This window comes from Triturus cristatus, chromosome 5_1 (genome assembly GCF_964204655.1).
Source record: "Triturus cristatus chromosome 5_1, aTriCri1.1, whole genome shotgun sequence".
NCBI classification, from domain to species: domain Eukaryota; kingdom Metazoa; phylum Chordata; class Amphibia; order Caudata; family Salamandridae; genus Triturus; species Triturus cristatus.
This window is the reverse complement of record NC_140587.1, coordinates 303,976,238-303,996,269: the sequence shown is the minus strand read 5'-3', so window position 1 is coordinate 303,996,269 and position 20,032 is coordinate 303,976,238. Positions and strand designations below refer to the sequence as shown.

The following is a 20,032-nucleotide window of genomic DNA, read 5'->3' as shown; positions in this document are numbered from 1 at the left end:
GTTTGGGGCACAGCGGCTGAGGAACATTTTGAGATGTTAATGTGATGTGTCGAGCATAACCAATTATAAAATGGTGGCACCTTATAGACAGTATGTAGCTTCGGGGTTTTTGAAGAGCCGAGAAGGTTGGTTGTGGATGTCTGTTCATATGTACTTTCAATTACCGAGAACGAGAATCTATCATTTAAAGCGGTAATGTGTTACGTTGCCAAACATGTAAAACAAAAGAATGGTGTACTCTTGATTTGACATAAATTTATCTAGGAGGAGTATTAATGTGAATAACGAGCAAAGAGTTCAAAAGATGCATGTAAATGTTGTTAGAAGTGTATAAAAAGAGCTCACCGCAACATTTGACATCAAGCAGATGAAAATAAAAGTGTTTTTTTGTTGTTATTATAACACCATGAAGGCCTTACCTCATTTAATCTCAAACAGGCTCGTCCAGCGAGATAATCAGAAGATGAAAATTGCAAACGCACACTGTTTGCAACACTTCATGCTTATGTGCATAGTAACATAACCCACATCATGCTTGAAGAATGTCTTTAAAACTTGCACACCGCAACCATCATCTTCTATGCAGGACATACCGCATCCGACATTCTTTGTAATTAGTCTTGCAAACGGTGCGTAAATACTTATAGTCCTTGCTTATGAGAAACAAGGCTGGCAGTAACTGCGCCTACTTACTGCCAGCCTTGCTTCTCGTAAGCAAGGACTATAAGTATTTACGCACCATTTGCAAGTTTTCAAAACACATAAATAAAAGGCATTGTCATTTACATAGCTCACTCTCGCAAATGCGGAACCTATTGCATTGCAAATGCTTGTTTCTCTTGGAAACAAGTCAAACTATCAAACTGAAGCCAAGAGTTGCAATACGTGGTTGCACTTGTGCATTCTTTTTTATTTTTAAACTCTTTTTATTGATAACAGGGCGTAATTTCAAGCGGTTTCAAGTTGCAGTATGTTAAACATTTCACGTCTCTTCTCACATTAATATACACATGATCACATTAATTCAATACAGTATATTTGGTAGACAGTTGTGAGCCGTCTCATTCCGCCCGCAACTCTCAGTCAGAAGCTGTATCCAACACGGCCCGAGGCAGAGTACAGATGTTCCCCCTATACGTGTTCCAGGCTCCCCATATTCTCTCCCACTTCTTGGTGCAGCCGCGGCGTACATATGCCGCCTTCTCTGCCACCATGGCCCCATCCATATCTTTACACCAGTCGTGGAGTGTTGGAGTGGGTTGTGACCCCCAGAATTTAGCTACATTTCGATTGGCGAACATCATCCCAAGCGTTGCCCAGTCCTGCGAAACATGAGTGAGATCCGTGGGCTCTCAGACATTTAGGAGACATCGCTTGGGCTCAGGTAGCACTGAGACCCCACCCACTTGAGTAATAGTTTGCATAACTGCCGTACAGTAGGGCACTATTCCTGGGCACTGCCATATTGTGTGGTAAAACTTACCCTCCGTCCCACAGCTACAGAGACCAAGCGAGTTTCTTCCCCCCCCACCCCCCCCCCTAGTTTATGTAGGATTACTCTGGTATAGTATGTTCGGTGTACCAGTCTTAGTCTGGAGGATATTGCTACTTCCCGCGGTAATGAGAGTGCCTCCTGCCAGTCTGTGTCATCTAAGTCCCCAAGTTCGTTGGACCATAGTTCACGGAGGGCCGTCATAGGATCTGGTAAATTGTTGGCAAGTTTGCGGTAGGTGAGGGAAGTGGCCTTCTTAGCCATGTAATCTGTTAACAACCTATCCTCTAGGGGGAGGCCTCCGGAAGTGTGGTACCAGCTGGTATAGCTGCCCTTAGTGCATGCCTGATCTGTGTGTATCTAAATATTTCAGACGGTGCCAGTTCATACTGTTCTTGGAGGTGGGCGAAGTTAGCTACCTCTCCCTTGATCCATAAGTCCCCCACCGTTAATATTCCGATAGAGTCCCAGCGGCGGAAGCCCTTATTATTCCAAAGTCGTCCTAATCGTTGTGTTTTCCAGAGTGGAGTGAGTTGGGTTAAGACACCGTCCCAGCCCAGTTTTTTTAGTGCTGTGTACCAAATCTGGACTGTGTGTGCCGTGGGTCTAATCAGTGGGGTAGCCTGCTTTCTAGTGTATAATGCCCAAATATTCCTCCCTACCCCCAAACCATGTCTGTCTGCTTTAAATGCGGGATCTGTTTTTGGGGCGTGGATCCATTGATTGATTACTGTCAACTGAGACGCCCAATAATATAGTTGCACTTGTGCATTCTTAGCTGTGACCACTTCACAGTCCATTGGTCACTTCAACCTGTGTCATGGCCTTTCTTTTTTCATTTTTTTAGCAGCAGCCCTGTGACCGAAGTGTGTTTTTAACTACATGTGTTGTTGCGAAAGATGTTTTTCTTACGCCTTTTGTAGGTCTGTGCTTTAAACAGCTTAAGCTGTTTTGTCGGCCTCATTTTTTCTAAGGAAAAAAAACAAGTCAGCCGTCTTCAGCCATTGGCATGCTCGAGTGTCATTCACATTTTTATTCTGACCACCACATCATTCCATACATTGGGTGCATACACATGCATAGACGCTTGCAAAAGGGTTGTCTTAAGTGCTACAGGTCGGATGAATTTTTTAGTACATTTGCTAATTTATTTGACCTCAAAAAGCTAAAGGACGAGTCATGTTTGGAAGAAGCTTGAACGGCAAAAGAAAAAACACGCTGCTTCCTGATGTGTCGTTTGAATGAAAGTGACACGCTTCAAAATACTTGATTTAAACAAATGAAAAATCTTGCATTTGCACTACTTAAATGACTGATTTCGCGTCTTTCTTTCATTACAATCTATATTTTACAGTACTCGAGAATCAGTCTTCAGAATAAAAGGGTATCGTACCTGTAGTACTGGTGTTGTCCGCCTCTCAGAGGGTCTCCTCAGCAGGATGCCCACCCTGCCCCCCTACAGCTGGCACACAGAGCGGGGCCAGCACTACCATGTCACGTGACACCACAGACATCCTTTACGTAATCTGTTTAAAAGAACGTCTGATTGGAAAAACCTAACACCTGATTTTTTCCCCCGTTTAAATCGCGTCATTGCTCAAAATGTGAATGCTCTCACTGAAATCATTACCTGATCTTGGATATGATGTGTTTAAAACATTTTACAGCCTAATCTCGTATCGGAGCGCCTCATTCAGAGGAACTCAAATGATGACATCAACCTGGGTAAAGACTCGTATGGAGTCAATCAGTCCTTCTTTTATGTGGGCAAAGGCTGAGAAAAAGACTGAAGTGCGATAACCATGAAAATAAGGGAAAACAATAATTCCACGTTACTTTGCTCGAATAATGAAATTAGAGAGTACATGTACAAGCAATACCTTGCATGTAAAAGTAATTCATATCAACTGCGGCCTTACTAAATTGTAGCTTCCATTATGTGGCAAAATAAATGTAATCCTTAGACCGTAACATAATAATATACGAAATAGTTTGTTATAGTGAAACATATCATACTATTGCAGTTTCTAAGCACTGTAGGTTGTGAATAAGATATAATCTAGGTAGTGACAGTGTTTCTGTTTTGCAACATATATTTGTAATGTTTCATTGTGTGCTTATTAAAGGCTACATTCTTTGTTTCCTGTAGCATGAGTGATCTTGGGCAAAAGAGTTAACCATTGCTCCGGAAATGCTCAAAACAGTCAAGCCCATACCTTTCGGCTTTGCTGATGCTTGTTCTTGTTTTAGTTTCTACAGAGTGTTCACATATCACTACTGTTAGACCTGACAGCATATGGGGTGGTCTTTCCCCCCCAACTCTTTGCATTCCTCCTCCACTTTTCTGACCTCAATTTTGTTGGCCCTAGGACTCTGAACACTTTACCACTGCTAACCAGTGCTAAAGTGCATGTGCCCTCTCCTCTAAACATGGTAATATTGGCTCATACCCAATTGGCAAATTAAATTTACTTATAAGTCTCTAGTAAAGTGTACTACATGTGCCCTGAGCCTGTAAATTAAATGCTACTGGTGGGTAACCCTGGGCGTAGTTCACGTAGTAGTGCTACACGGCGTGCATTTCGCTCTACGCGAGATACGCGTAACACTACGCGGACTGCGTAGTGCGCAGTTCGTAATGATTGCACAGTGCTGGATGCTTGTCCGCACTGTGCAATCATTGAAAACGACATCTTGCATAGTGCGAGCTGTTGTTTTCTGCCGCTCAAGTAGATTTTTACTCGAGCGGCAGCTTTCTCAACGCGGACTGGTAGTTTCTCATCGCGAGGGGTCACGAGCATACACAACCACTCGCAATGAGAAACCTGACCTCCCCGCGTTGAGAATCTTGCCAGGAGGCTTATTTTCCATGCTCGTGATCGGCAACCTGATGTTGCTAATCGGGAACGAGGAAAAGTCTCGCCGGGATGTTATTTTGCTCGCTCGCGGTCGCAAAAAAGACATTGAGGACCGCGACCGAGCAAAAAATGTCTGCCCAAGGTTGCTGGTGGGCCTGCAGTACTTATTGTGCTACCCACTTAAGTAGACCTCTAAACATGGCTCCGGCCTGCCATTGCAGAGCCTGTGTGGGCAGTTTACACTCTCATTTCGAGATGGCAAAAAAAACCTCTTGCCAGGCCCAAACCTTCCCTTTTTATACATATGTCACCCCTAAGGTAGGTCCTGAGCACCCCAGAAGGCAGGGTGCAATATATTGGCAGGATATGTACTTTTAAGTTTTACATGTCCTGGTAATGAAAAACTCTCAAATTCATTTTTCCCACTACTTTAAGGCCTATTTCCATATAGGATAACATTGGGAATACCTTGTTACATTTTATAAGTGTAATTCCCAATCGTGAAGAGATGTACTTTTTTAAAGTTTGGTGTCTCTGGATTCCAAACTTATGGTGATGTCTGATTTTAAATTGCAATTCTGAAAATGCCACTTTTAGAAAGTTAGCATTCTTTCTTTAGCCATTTGGTGTCTGATGCCAATCTCTGATACACATCTGGTGAGGGTGACAGCTGTATTACCACTAGACAGCCACACACAATGGTAGCTTAGGTGTGACTTAATGGGCCATCCTAGCAGGATGGGAGTGAGGAGCTGGACCCAGCCTCACATACACCTGAATAGGCTATGTCCTGTCCCCACACAAAGGGCTGCATACCCCTCTGTAGTGAGTCTGGAGCCAGGACCAGAAGGGAGGTCCTCTGTGCACTTTGAAGGAATGTCTTTGAAGTCTCCCCCACTTCAAAGGCACAACTGGGTATAAGTACCGGACCTCTGACACCACCACTTCAGTATGCTTCTGGACCTGTGAAGACTCTGCCAGGAAGAAGGACAGCTGGAATGCTGCTTTGCTGGACCCCTGTCTTGCTTTGCTGCCCTGCCGTCTGCTGTCCCCCCTACCTGGGTGAGAAGGACGGGATCTGTATCACCTGAACCCAGGGTGACTGCAAGGGCTAGCTGGCTGGCCTGGTCTGATGTCTCGGGGACATAAAAGACTTCCAACTTACCTGCTTATGCATATGGACTCTGCCTTCTGTGAGTCTGCCCTGCCAATTGGTGCCACCCCAGTCCTGGGCCCTTGAAATTGAGGTCTAAGGTGCTTGCTTCAGCGAAACCCATGTGTTAGGCTTGGCATCTTTAGGTGTGTTTCCCCTGTCTTTTTGCTTTTTTGACCTCCCGGTTTTGACTCTGTTTTTGACTCTGTTTTTGCTGGTTTAGTGTCTCTGCACACTTTCTCACTACTGTTCAGTGTTAAAGTGCAGGTGCTCCTGTTGTAAAGTGTTATTATGGATTGGTGTTTTCATGATTGATATATTTGATTTACTGGTAAGTCCCTAGTAAAGTGCACAAAGTGTGCCAGGGCCTGGAAATCAAATGCTACTAGTGGGGTTGCTGTACCGATTGTGCCACCCACAGAAGTAGCCCTTTAAAGGTAACTCAGACCTGCCACTGCAGAGTCTGTGCGCAGTTTGTAATGCCATGTCGACTTGGCAAGTGCACCCACTTGCCAGGCCCTTATCTTCCCTTTTCCTACATATAAGTCACCCCTAAGGTAGGCCCAAGGTACCCCTGTGGGCAGGGTGCAGTGTATGTGAAAGGTGGGACATGCCCTGATGTGTGTTTCATGTCTTGATTGTGAAATACTGCCAACTTCGTTTTCACTATTGCAAGGCTACCTGTTCCCATAGGATGGAATGGGGAGTTTGCTTATAACATCTTATAAGCATAACTACCCCTGGGAACGAGGTAGGTTAATAAAGTTTAGCATGCTTGAACTCAGAATGGTAAAATGCATCTTTTAGTGAGGGTGATTTTTACATTCTGTGTTTGAAAATACCACTTTTAGAAAGTAGGTATTGTCTTGCTTAGCCAACCGGTGTGCCTCTGCTAGGATGTGTATTGCCTGTTTGGCTTTGGAGTGACAGGGGCTAGGGATGTGCAGTGGCACCATAGAGTCTGTATGAGTATGGGCTGGGCTGAATAAACCTTGGCTGCATATAGAGTAGGGGAAGGGGATTTACTTTCACTTGAATGGGCTTGGTCTGCTTCCACAATGCTGTCTCCACCTCCTGCCAGGAAGCTGGGCCAGAGAAGCCAGAACTGGGTTGGACTAAGCACAGGCACTTTCTGCCTGAGAGAACAAAGGGATTGTGAGTATAAATATTGGGGCCCAGACCCCTGAACCTTAGAACTTGTTGGAATCAAGGAGCCTGCCAAGAAGAAGAGCTGCAAGAGCTGCCAGGAGGAGTACTGTCCCTTTGCTGTGTTGTTGCTTTGTTGGGTTGGCCTGAAGTTGCTGCTTCTGCCTTGGGCAGTGAAAGGACTGGACTGACCTTTATTTTACTTGTGCTGAGTATCTCCAAGGGCTTGAAGTAGAACGTGCCTCCTCTTCTGAAGTCTCAGGGACTGCAAAGACTTCACCAACCTCTGGGTACCACTTTTGAAACAGCTGTTTCTGTTGCCACAGAGAAGGGAAACGCAACCAACTCCATCGCTGACTCTGTGTCCTTACGGCACTGCAGAAGGCACCGTCCGCATCTTGCTCTGCAACCCTGGTCTCACCGGCGACGATGACCGATGCCTCAGAGCCGCTGCTTGCACCGTGAGCTGTGGGCATCGCACTCCACACCGCCTCGCTTTGTCATCCTGGTCTCACTGATGCCGTCGCTGCTGCTGCCTTCGACACGTGTTACGCATTGTGGCTAGGGCCACCACTCGTAAGTCTCACGACACACCGCCTTGTCCCTCACAGCAGTCTGGGCTGACCGATGCCAGCTCCTGCTAACCAGCTCTGTCGCTTGCACCGCAACCTGCCAGCACTGCATCGAGCACCGCCTTGTCCTGCACTGTAAGCCTTGGTCTCACTGACACATTCTGGAGGATTGTCACCGAGCCGCTGCCTGCACTGCATCGAGGGGGCACCTCACCCTGCACCGCTTCAATTTTGCAACCCAATCGCAACGGTTGCCACGACCGGCTTGCACCAACGTGCCAGCCGCAACGAGAAAGGTACTGTCGCTGGCCCGTACAGACGCCGTCGGCTGAAGCTGTTAGACTCTGTTGTTTTCAGCATCGAGTTTGCCATGGATGGAGCTACCGACTAGTGCGAACTGTGTTTTTGAGGCATTTCAGCAATTTTAAGGTTATTTTGCAAAGTATATATTTTTAAAGTACTGTATGTTGGATTTGTATCGTTTTGGTCTTGTTTTGGATATATAAAAATATTGGATATTTTTCTAAACTGGTGTGGTGTCCTTTTGTAGTGTTTTCACTGAATTACTGTTGGTTATGTGCAAATGCTTTACACACTGCGTCTGAGATAATCCTGACTGCTTGTGCCAACCTACCAAGGTGGTGAGCAGGGGTTATTTTAGGAGTGTAACTCCCTTACCCTGACTAGGAAGAAGGGTCCCTACTTGGACAAAGGTGCAAACCCTTGCGAACTAGAGACCCCCATTCCTAACACCATACATCCTCTGTCGAACCTGTGCATCGGCGCCATTGTGTGGATCAGAACTAGGGCATCAACCCTGTTGTGTGGATCGGAACCGGCGCATCGCTCCTGTTGCGTGGATCGGAAATAGCTCGTCGCTTGTGTTGCATGACCAGAACCGGTGCATCGACTCTACTGCGTGGATCGGCCCGATGCATCGCCTTTGGAACCACCACTGCACAAGGTCTCTACATCTCAGTCAATGGCATCCTCGATGACGAATCTCCGCAACGCATATCTGCTTTGATTGGAGAGGACGCATCGTCGCTGCTGCGCGGATCAGGAACGGCACATCGACAACCCCCCCCCCGGTGCATGGATCAACTCCGACTCATTGTTTCAGCTGCACCCCACATCTTGGACGTTGATGCAGCCAGGATCAATGTTCTTTTGTTCATTGGACCTCATTGGATCCCTGTATCAGGCCTATGATCCATCGCGGTCAACCTGAACCTTTTACTTTGTCCCCGTCTGGTGCAACCAGATGTCCCAAGTGTTTATTGCTTCTAAGTGATATTTTGCAATCTATTCTTTAAAAATGAATATCACAAGTTCTGCTTTTTGGATTTTTGTCATTTATGTCTTGTTTTATTTATTAAATTAAGCTATATGTTCCTAACCTGGTGTGAAGTCTTTGTTGTGTGGTGTTTTCACTGTTTTACTGTTTGAAGTGTTGCATAAATACGTTACACATTGCCTCTAAGTTAAGCCTGACTGCTCTGTGCCAAGCTACCAGAGTGTGCACAGGTTAATTAGGGGTTTGCCTGCTTGTTACCCTGACTTGGATTGTGGTTGCTGTATGACTTGGACTCATACCCTAGTCAACCAATAACCCAATTTCTAACAATTACCTAGCAAACAAAATGTTACAATACCCTCCATATATAATGAACAACTTAAAAAGTCAACATGCTTATTTGTGTCGAACGTTCACAAGCTGGTGCTATATACATTTTAAAATAAATAAATACATGTAAAAAATATCCCCTCATTGCGCAACTGAGCACTGTATTGAACTTTGAAGAAGTAGTGATCAAAGTTGCTAAATTAAAGTGGTACAATTATTTGAGGGTGATTTTTCGCGCATCCCCAGGTGCCTAACGACTTGCAAGCCCACTGTGTAAAGAGAAATCTCTTTGATGTCTGTAGGCTAAGAAGCAACATTAGCACGGAAAGCGGGTGGACAACAGGTCAAGAATGTAATAAGTCTAGGTATCTTTTTAAAGTAGGTGGGAAAAGGTTGAACTGTTTCATAAGAAGCGTCAATATTAATACTACACTAATTGAAATAACTGGCAACAAGTTGCAAAGAAATGTAATAAAACCCTCTGCAGTTATACCAATATGGATTTCAATTTGGATGTGGCGTAATGGCCACAGCTGCCGATTTAGGAGCTGGGGATCCAGATTCGAGTCTCAGCATCGGCATTAACATCCTGTGATTCTGGGCAAATCTGGGCCATATGTATCAAGCCTTTTTCCCATTTGCAAACGGGCAGAATCTCAGAATCTGCCCGTTTGCGAATGGCAAAAAGCCTTTTGGGATGTATCATCCCAAAAGACCACCGCAAAATAGAGAATCGCAAAATTTGCGATTCTCTCTTTTGCGAATGCAATTAAGGGATTGCAAATTGCGATTCCTTAAATGCAATTCTGGAAGCACCAGAAATTTGCTATTTGGCCTTAAGGAATTGCAAATTACCACCAATTTTAAGTTGGTGGTAATTTGCGATTTTCTTTAAAAAAAAAGCACTTTTTCGATTTTCTAAAAGTGCCATATGTAGCCCTTAGGGCATGTATGTGCGCAAAATGTGCACACATGCATATTTCAGGGGTGCAACAGGGTATCATTTTGACACCCTTGCAACCTTGAAATGGCATTCTCAATTTGCGATTCTCTAATTGGTAATCGCAAATTAAGAATGTCTTTGCATTCATTCCCATGGGCCTCCTTGCCCATAGGAATGAATGGGATGGTATTCCTTATTTGCGAATCTCAATTTGCGATTCGCAAATAAGAAATATGCAGGATTCGCAAAGTTTTATCAAATCCCACATACATTGCATTTTGCGATTCTCTAATTGCGAATCACTAAAAATCGCTATTTGAGAATCGCAAAACTCTTTTTTGATACATATGGCCCTTAATCTCTCTGTGCCTAAGGACAGCGCCTGGATACCCGCAAGGGTGATAAGCTGCGCTCTACAAATCAGAGTATTTATTTATTTATTTTAAAATGATGAAAGTACTTGTGTTGTACATTGTCAGTATCCACATTAGTATTGTTACTCATATGCATGTTGGTTTGTGTTAGAATTTAAGGCACATTACACTTATCTTTACTTGAAAGTCTACTCATGATGGACTAACATAGAAAGAACTGAAGAGTCCTGATAGCGGATTAGCTAGTCTGGGTTGGTTAGTTGACTACCATCAGTTCCGGTGAAATTACTTCTGTTTATTAGCATAGCCTGTGGTGGAGCCAGATGATTTCCCCTGTGTCTAGAGAACAATAAAGAGGGTGGATATGCTGCTGGATGCATTAAGGTAAATTTGATGTTTTTGGCAGATTTAGTGTAATTTCCCTTTTTCAGATCAGCTCTCAGTGGGTTTCAGGGTTTCACTCCTGTCACAGCAGATATGCAACGACATGCAAATTCTGGAAACACCCTCTTCAGAAATATTGTAACTATTTTTAAGTCCTTAAATTAACACAAATATATAATATTTCTTTGCATTCTTTAATTCTTGAACTTCTAAGTTGGATCACGGCTGCCTTATCTAGTTATCTCACACCTATTGTCTTCGCAGATACCAAGGATATGGTTAGCTGGATGCGAGGCCATGATTCTGCCATCTCTTCAATATCTGTCGACGGCTCTGGGAAGTATGCAGTCACAACATCGAGTGACACCGCTCAGCTTTGGGACTTGGATACCTTTGAGAGAAAGAGGAAGCTGAATGTCCGCCAGTCTGTGGGAATCCAAAAGGTATATAGAATAACTTGTTTTAATATTAAGATTAAAACTCCAGCTTTCACGTTTCTAAGTAATGTAGTCCAAAGCCTGATAATCTCGTGGCTAGGTTTCCAGTCAGTGATAGGTTGCATAACTTTCCGTCCCACCCTACGCGAGATTTTGTGTTAAAGAAAACTTTTTTTTTTTTCTACAAGTTTTAGAACTACTGCATTAGGAACTCCATGTACTATTTCATTACACAGATTTTCCTTGTTGTCTTTTTAAAAGCACATTTATTATTTTAACAAACTGTAACTTCCTGTAGTTTTGTTTTCTTTTACAAGACGTTTTATGAGTAGACATTAATTCCCAGTGCCTATAGTACGACATGCTTCCCAAAATACCAAGAATGCTTGAACCACAAACAGACATAATGCTATTTGGATAAGTATACAAGTAAGCAAGAGTTGTGACACCAACGGTTTTGACATTTTTATGGTGCTTTCACGCAGACGCATACACAAACATACATGTGTATATTTTCATAAGACCACATGTATATGAAGACAGAGCAGCCCACCTACAGGTACCTATACACCAAGCTAAATGCACACAGGCCACCATATCTATATACGTCTATCTACACACACAAGCAGCCTTTCAACCATCACAATATAGAGACAACAATGTTTCAACTATTTGTATACACAGACAACATTCACATACACTGTCTCAGCTCAAGTCCCACTTAACACAGACAGGAGGACAAATGGCTCACTGGACAGACGGATTGGGTGCTTGATTGTGTTAAGGGGTTGTATGGTCCTTGTTTCCAAATAGATAATTATTCTACTATAGATTATGGTTGAGGTGGATCAATTTGTAGACTGTCAACACAGATTGATTCCTCTTCAATTCACTTCTACTCAGACTTCAGTTGTTGTGCTCACCCAATCCTAGCCTTCATCATAGTCTACAGATGTGCCTAATAATGCAGTGCACTCTATGCCCATTTCAACCTTGACTCCTTTGGTAAAGTCATAAATATACAGCACTGCCATTCACTACCTTCCATCTTCCGGACAAAAATATGTTGCACTTAGGGTTGTGAGATCTGTCTGCGTATCCCATTTTGGTCTTATGTTTTGCAAATCATTGTTAAAACATGTGCAGGTCGGATGAAGCAAATGAAAACTGCAACTCCTAGAATGCACTCATTTCTTAAGTGCAAACCTAGGGCTAGGAACGTGGTATTTAAAGTATCCCATGTAGAGGTCGAGCAACTATTTTTACTTGAATATTTCATATATTTACTATAGCAGATGCAATTTATTGCTCTAAGTAAACACTTAGTAGTTGATTTTTATTTCCTGTAGGCTTATCATTTAGTATTTGACTACTTACAAATCTTACATTTTAGCAGTTCTTTAAGGGTCCTTCGCAAAAGATATGTTTACTGGTCAAATAAGAGCTGAGAATGTTGCTCTGTTGGTCACTCAGAGCACTTCTCATACACTTACAGGCTTTGTTACATCTTACCTGCCTCAATGCCTTCATTTCAGATGTGATTTTTTTTTTGACCAGCGCCGCCACTAAAAAACACAGCAGATGTAAAATTACAATGTGCATAGGTGAAACCCTATTTTTCATGCATGACACTTGCATTCTTCTCTTGTTCACCCTGTAGCACAGCCTAGAAATCCACACGCCCTTCATGTTAATATAGTTCATAAATAAGGTCTAAATGTACTTGCTGTGTATGTAATGAGAATAAGGGCCTGATTTAGATGTTGGCGAATGGGTTACTCAGTCACAACGAAATATAAATCCCGTTGTAGCCAATGGGATTTATATTTCAGCAGAAAGGGATATTCGTTACTGGTAGGACAGAGTAACCCGTCCGTCAACATCGAAGTCAGGCCCTTCGTATGCAGGATACATCTTGTTCTGTGTCAAAACCAGAGGTTGAATTGGGCAGGATTGGAAGGGCGCGACATATCCATACTTTTTTTAATTTAAGTAAAACAGTTCCCCTACTTGTGAAAAGATAACCGTACCGGGACGGTTAATTCTGCAGACCGCTAAACAAGCCTTCTTGCCAGGGTGCTTGCTTACCTGAAAGCAATGTAAATGTATACAACAGGTTAATCGGCAAATGTAAAGGGAGCCAGGAAACTGGTATTGGCTTTAATTAGTGGAATCAATTGACACTTCCTGATGACACAGATGTATTCTTTTTGAGTGGTATTGGAAAGGAGTTACAACTCTGTGTGCTTTTTAAAGGGACGTAACACAGGCTCCTGCGCTGCACACTAACTATTCTCCACTGCTCCAATCAGGATTCAATTCTGTGTCTCTGTGGTTACAGACACAGACCTCTGCAGTGCATTAACTAATAGAGGTTTCACAATGTACAATAGTGCATTTCTCTCTAATTAACGTAACTTGTATTGTTTTACATTTAAGCTGTGTTTTATTATATATGTGCATACCTGAAGGTGATAGACCCCAAAAAGTTACAGAATATTTAGTTTTTTAGCCACACCTTTGAACCTGCCCCCACGCTTACTCGCTCCGCCGCCATTGTGCACAGCATCATAGTTCCCTTACTTTTTTTAATGCACTTCTACTTCTGGTTAAAACCTATTCTGCCTTCCTGATCCTGGATGTTTCAGTCAAATAGTAGAGTTTAGAGCTAGAAATTCTCTTTAGGAGGGACTTTACTCCGCTGACAGTCGAGTGTCTTTCCAACGGTCCCCTGCTTCATCTTTACCCTAGTCGCGCTGCTCTCCTTATCTCTCTATTTCCAGTCTGGCTGCAGGTAAGACCAGATAGCCCAAAAAGCAAGCAATCTTTTGTGGCAATTCTCTGTCCTTTTCGTCCACCTGTCATGCAGGACACAGGACTTCACTTCTCTGGCACCTTCCCTTTTTGTTTCTTTTGCTCTTTACCATTCCTGGAGAGGAAGAGGCTTTCAGTTTGTTCTTTCCATGTGAGAATGATTGCTTGAAACAATTTTCATGACTAATTAAAACTTATTTTATCACTGGCAAAAAATGAAAAAACGTGTGCCTGCAGGCTATACCCATTTTTGGTTTTCTTCAGAGCAGGCTCAAACACTTCATAAATTCCCTCTCCACAGTCCGATGCTTCATTGGCAAGGGGCAAAAACACTATAGAACGAAAGATACTAAATTGAGTGTTTTCCAATCTTGTTACATGAATGAAAATGTAAACTACGAGTTTTCCCTACTTAGAGGGCTTGTATATTTTGTGGGCTAACATGGCATGTGTCTTGTTTTCACCAGTGAGGCTGCTCATTTTGTTGATAGATGTGCTTTAGTTTGTGTTACAGAACATCCTAATGTTTAAGCCCCATGAATTTTAAGGCTGTAGTCAACAATCGTTGACATGTACTAAAAGATTATGTAAGTTTCCTTTACTTTTTTTCTAGTGAACTAGTATCTACAGTGTTTGAATACGAGTTTCTCATTCTCTCCTTGATTGATGGAGCATTCATTTTAAGGGACTTGCTAAAAGAAGCATCGGCGAAGTTAACACGCCCCACTTCCCCTGTTCTGTTACAGTATGTGTATTTGTATCGTAGACAACTCCTAGCGAAGGGTAAAGAGTGTGTGGGAGACTGTTGAATGCTGCGGATGAGGGCCATGGTGTCACCTCTGACCATCCAGATGTTGTCCGTGGCAGCGATGAGTGTGGTCTCTGTACTGTGATTGGGCCTGAATCCTGATCAAGTTATGTTGATGAGGTGGTTGTCAGTGACTGGGGTGGCAAGCCTTCTGTTTATCATCTGTTCCATGATTTTTGCGTGGTTATTTAGCTGGGATATTGGCCAGGAGTGGACATACGTCTGTGGGTCTGTAGAGGGTTTCTTGAGGGGAGTACTGTGGCATGACATGTGTTTAGGCGCCCTGTGATGATTGAGTTGTTCAAGATCGTGTTGTGTTAAAAGCTCTGCTTAGATGTACCCCGAGACAACCACCTTTAGTAGCAGGGGACTGGGTGAGTGCATCTATTGGGTTTGTAAGTCTCCAGTGTGAAGCCCCTGCTTTGACAGAAAGGGCTTCTGCTGCTGACCGATGTATGCTCTGTGTGCATGTATGTGTGTATTGCAGTCGCCAGTAGGTAGTTATTGTTAGAATGTTTTTTCAATGGGAAGAGCGTTTTTTTCATTTGCCAAAACCTTTGGCATCGTTTGATGAATCTTCATGAAATGTTCACAACTAGCTTACCTCACACTTCAGCTGCTGACTTGAAAATTTCGGGGTGATCCGTCAAGCGGGTGCAGAGAAAAAGAGGTGGGAGGTGGCAGCCAAAAACGCCATTTCTCTATGTTAATTTCCATAGGAAACTTTAGACACGGCTACAACCCGAACTGCTGAGCAGAATTGCACCAAATTCGGCAGAAAGGTAGCTCTTGGTCCAGAAAGCAATCTTTTTTGTTAAATGGTGTAAATCCGTTTAGTAGTTACTGAGAAATGTAAAGACATTCCCACTTGTATATATAGGGATGCAGTGGATCCATGACCCCTCCCGATCTCCTGCTGGTATCTGATTGGCTGCCAACACTTCAAATTAGGAAGTGTTAATTCAACTGAGTAACAAGATAGCTGCTGAGTCACAAGATAAAAGATTTCAAAACAAGAAAGGGGGCAGGGTAAAAGGTAAAATAACCCCGACCCCCCTAGGCCTCTTTGGGTGGGGTCCAGGTCCTGGGGGCATGGTTAAATATTTAGGAGGGGGTGCATGGGTCCCTCCTTCTAGAATGCCTAAAGCCACCCTCCCCGCAGTGCAAGCGAGCAAGCAAGCAGGCAGGAACGGTTGCCGGCTGCCGCTGAGACCGTTGAGACCGCGACCGAAGCCGGAGGAAAAAACAAGCACGGGAGCTGCTCGATCGAGGCGGAGGTGGAGGCAGTCTGGTGCGGCTTGCGGGAGGAGCGGCCGCTTGGAACTTTAGTCCGTCTGCAGTTCCACGTCTGCCTAGTTTTGCTTGGTTTTGCCCTGCCCCGCCATTTCTCGCCATTTCTCGTCTTTATTCATTCCTCCTTCCTTCCTCTGGCGGCGGGAGGCGGCCCCCGAACTGCGTTGGGAGGAGTGAGGAGTGGAGCCGGAGCTAGGAGCTGGTCCAGAGTGGCGGTGTGGCCGTGGAACGACGACCAACGAGTTACGAGCTGTGTAACCTTTGGCTAAAACTCAATTTGGCCTGGCATGTCCTCCTGATTGCGCCCTGTCGTGCTGGCGCTTAGGTGGGGCGGCAGGAGAGGCCATTAACGGCCATTGACGGTGCTGCTGCCGCTGCGGGAGTGGAGTGGAGGGGACGTTAAGGAACTTTGTCCCGTGACACGATTATCTCAAGCGGTGGTGGAACAGCTGCTGTTGTGGTGCTAAGACGGTGGAGGAGGATCCCTGGCTGGTGGCATTCCTGGTGCAGAGGATCAGAGGAGCCCTGGTCTGTTGCCTGCTGCTTGGTTCATTGTAACACTAAGGATACACTAAGAGCAGAGTCAAGTCTAGGAGTGGAGTGGAGCGGAGGGAGGTGTTTTACATCTACCGTTTATGGGACCTGCTCTAATTCCTGCTCCTGTTACTGGCATCTAAGGTCTAAACAGAGGGTGTACTAGGAGGTCGGGAAAGGAGCGGCCACCTTATCAAAAGGAAAAGAAAAATACAACCAACACTAATACTGGACACGTTTAAAATAAAACAGACAGGCGACTTACAGCCCCTTAAACCATTTAAGGTCCATACATTTGGGAAATTGGGAAAATCGCCGTCAAAGTTCGACTATATGAAAGATCCAACTGGTGCTATGCTAACAATGCTAACGAACTCATGTGATCTTCAAACACCAATTAAACCATTGAATAGAGAGAAAACGATATCTCCAAAGCAAGGAGTAAGTGAATAAGCCCACACCGAGTACGAAGTTGAAGCCGATCGTATCATACAGTTAACTAAAGACCAGACTAGCCATTGGGGTCAAATAACGGACCTAGAGATGTTAACTATCCCATTAATGGGTTGTTCACAACAAGAGGATCCGAAGTGCACGAGCCCAATGATAGGAGATACTCAGCAATTATTACCAACAAGGCACCCAATGCCAATAGAAGTGCAAGTAAAAATCAGAAAAGTTAATAGAATAGAGGGATCATCTAATCTGGGCCAAACAAATCAACCAGATCAATCAAATCAACCAGATCAAGAAGCCCCAAATGATTTAAATTGTGGGGTGAAAACTGTAAGGGATGTTAATACCCCATTGAAGTCGGATCTCAATTTGTCTAAAATAAACCCCAAGCAAAAATTGGGCCAGCCAAAATGTATTTAAAATAACAGAGCTCAAACTAATAAGGACAAATATAAGAGCAACCCAGAATCTCTGCAGCGTTGGAGTACTCCATATCAAAAAGATGTTTTGAATAGTAGTGCGCAATTTATTAATTCTTATGACGAAGGTCATGAGTTTCAAGGATCACAAAAAGAGGAGTATAAGGATCTATCATTCATAAATGGGCAATATCATAGCCCAGGAACTCAGGAACCAGGAAGTGGAAATACAGGAGCAATTTGGGATTTATTTTTCAAAACCTCGCAATTAACCTTGGAAGCCTTAACATATCAATCCAATAAAATGGAGGTCCAAATAGATCTCCTGAGCAATATGGCTTCCTCTGTTGCCGGAATTGAGCAGAAGATAACAATGTTAAACATTTTAATAGTAAGGGCACAGTCCCAGCCAATATCTACATATGCAGAATGTAGTTGTGCCTCACTAATTAATAAACTGTCTACCATTCCGGATATTTTAAAAACAATAATAGACGAAGTAAAAGGGAATTTTTCTACTGTGGGAATCCAACCCACTAAGGTTGACTGCCCTTCTAAAGATATAATAAAAAGTAAGGGCAATAACATGGTTGCTAAATAAATATCAGTTGACAAAACAAAAGACCAAGAAGTGATTAACTTATGTTCATCACAATCAACAGTGACGGATGCAGCTCCGGAAGTCCACCTTACAAAAAGACAGAGAAAAAAACTGCGGAAAGCAAGAAACAAAGTCTTTAAAAGTACAAAAAATATAAATACATAGAATATAGTGAGATTGGATATAGGTAATAACCGCGACCAACTATCAGATTGCGAGGGTGATGGAAAACAAATGTCTCCAACAAAACCTTTTTATCCTTTATTTAATAAGGATCTAATGGAGGCTCAAGTAACTAGGAAAAATAAAAATTCAAATAAGCAAGTAGATAGGATAAAAATGACAGAGAATGGGAAAAATCAATCTATGGAGCTAGTGCCAATGGAAAAAAATAAACACGATGAAAATAAAACCACACAAATGTGCAACGCAGTACCCGCATTGAAGAAAATCAAATGTACAGATATAGAATCAATTGAATTTTTCACAATTAAGAACAATAATCAAGAATCAACATTAGTAACTTGGACATCATCTACTGCTGCCAGTCTTATTATGCAAGAACATAAACTTTTTCAGGATTGGGGGATAAAAATAACAACTCCCCCTCAACCTTCCTATCCTAGCCCCTTTATTTTATCAAAATTACAAAATTATAATCAGATAAGAACTGAGAATAATAAGAAGTACTCAATATTAAAAAACTCCATAGGAATGACCAATGGGCATCTTCTAAAATTATTAGAGGAAAAAAAAAGGAGACCCACTACTTGACATTGTCAAATTAGGTTGGCTAACAGCTGCTCTCCATAATGGCAGGCAGGACTGACACCTACTAACTTACGTACCTTTAAGAGGTCCAATAACTATGAACAAAAGGGTCAGATTATGTTCTCAGAATATAAACGGGGTTCAAGCAAAAATTCAAAATAACCAACTAGATACCCTGGGTAGTTTCCAAATCATTTGTTTAAAAGAGACGTGGGCCTTAGTCCCTTTTAGATTAGAAGGGTATAAAGGCTATTATTCATTAGCTAGGAGAACAAGTAACTATGGCAGACCATGTGGGGGTTTGGCCACTTTTATATCAACCGGTCTAAAGATAGAAAGTAAAATGGAAGTTCAAAGTCAAAAGGATTATTTAATTGTTAAAATACGATATAAGGAACAAAATGTAACAAACTCTTGTAATAATTAACATATACATTCATCCTGATATTAAGACACGAAGATCAATGGCGAGCAATCTGATAATTATGATATTACAGTTACTGGATAACGATATCCAATCAGAGCTCATTATTACCGGAGATTATAACATGAGCATGCTATGGTCTTACATTAGAGATGTTGATATACAACGGCAAAATTACTTATGGTCAATTCCAAGTTTATCCTTAACAAAGGCTACAAAGGAACAAAAGAATGAAAAAATAGCCAAGTCTCTGGTAAAAGAATTAGAAACTATAGGCCTAAGAGTGCTGAATGGTCGATTTCCTCAAGATTCACCACCTGCATGGACTTTCCAAGCTGGGGACCATAGGTCCAGAATAGATTATACCATAGCATCGTTGAATCTATTCCATAAAATTTTCTCTTATCGGATAGAGAGAACAGATATAAGTGACCACGACCAACAATTAATTGAGTTAAACCTAAATGGCCTAAGATTCGAAAATTATAAGACACTTCCGGGAGAAATAGCGACAGTTAATTATAAGAAACTTTATTGGTCAGATAGGACCAGTGATTCTATTACAAACACTGCTCAGGCAATTGCTGATTCTTACTTTGAAGGAGATTACTCGAACGCTGTTGAAAAATGGTCTCTCTTCACTAAGGAATTAATTACCAGTCAAACTAAAAAATATGCTAACAAAGGTCATTGGAGAAATAAATCAGCATGCTCTATGGTGAAAATTTCGTTTGAAAGCCATCAACTAAAAAGAGAACGTAACAGAATCTTGAGATTGGTAAAAAAATTCCCAGTTAATTTAGTTTATAGAGTGAAACTTAAAAGGATAAATAAAGAAGTTAGGAAAATGGTCTGGAAGGACAAAATGCAAGAAAAGCAATTGTTGTGGGCGAAAGCTCTATACTCTTGTAAAAGGAGTAATTCAA

General features: G+C 42.7%; 1 protein-coding gene across 2 annotated transcripts in view; it reads left to right on the top strand.

The window, feature by feature from the left end:
- The window catches only part of TBC1D31 (TBC1 domain family member 31), an 834,080-nt gene that overhangs the window by 157,085 nt on the left and 656,963 nt on the right, over positions 1 to 20,032 (top strand). For both annotated transcript variants that reach the window (XM_085605032.1, XM_085605033.1), the window contains one exon: positions 10,814 to 10,992. In XM_085605032.1, the coding sequence (XP_085461158.1) occupies positions 10,814 to 10,992 (179 nt within the window). The remainder of the gene's footprint in view (positions 1 to 10,813; positions 10,993 to 20,032) is intronic.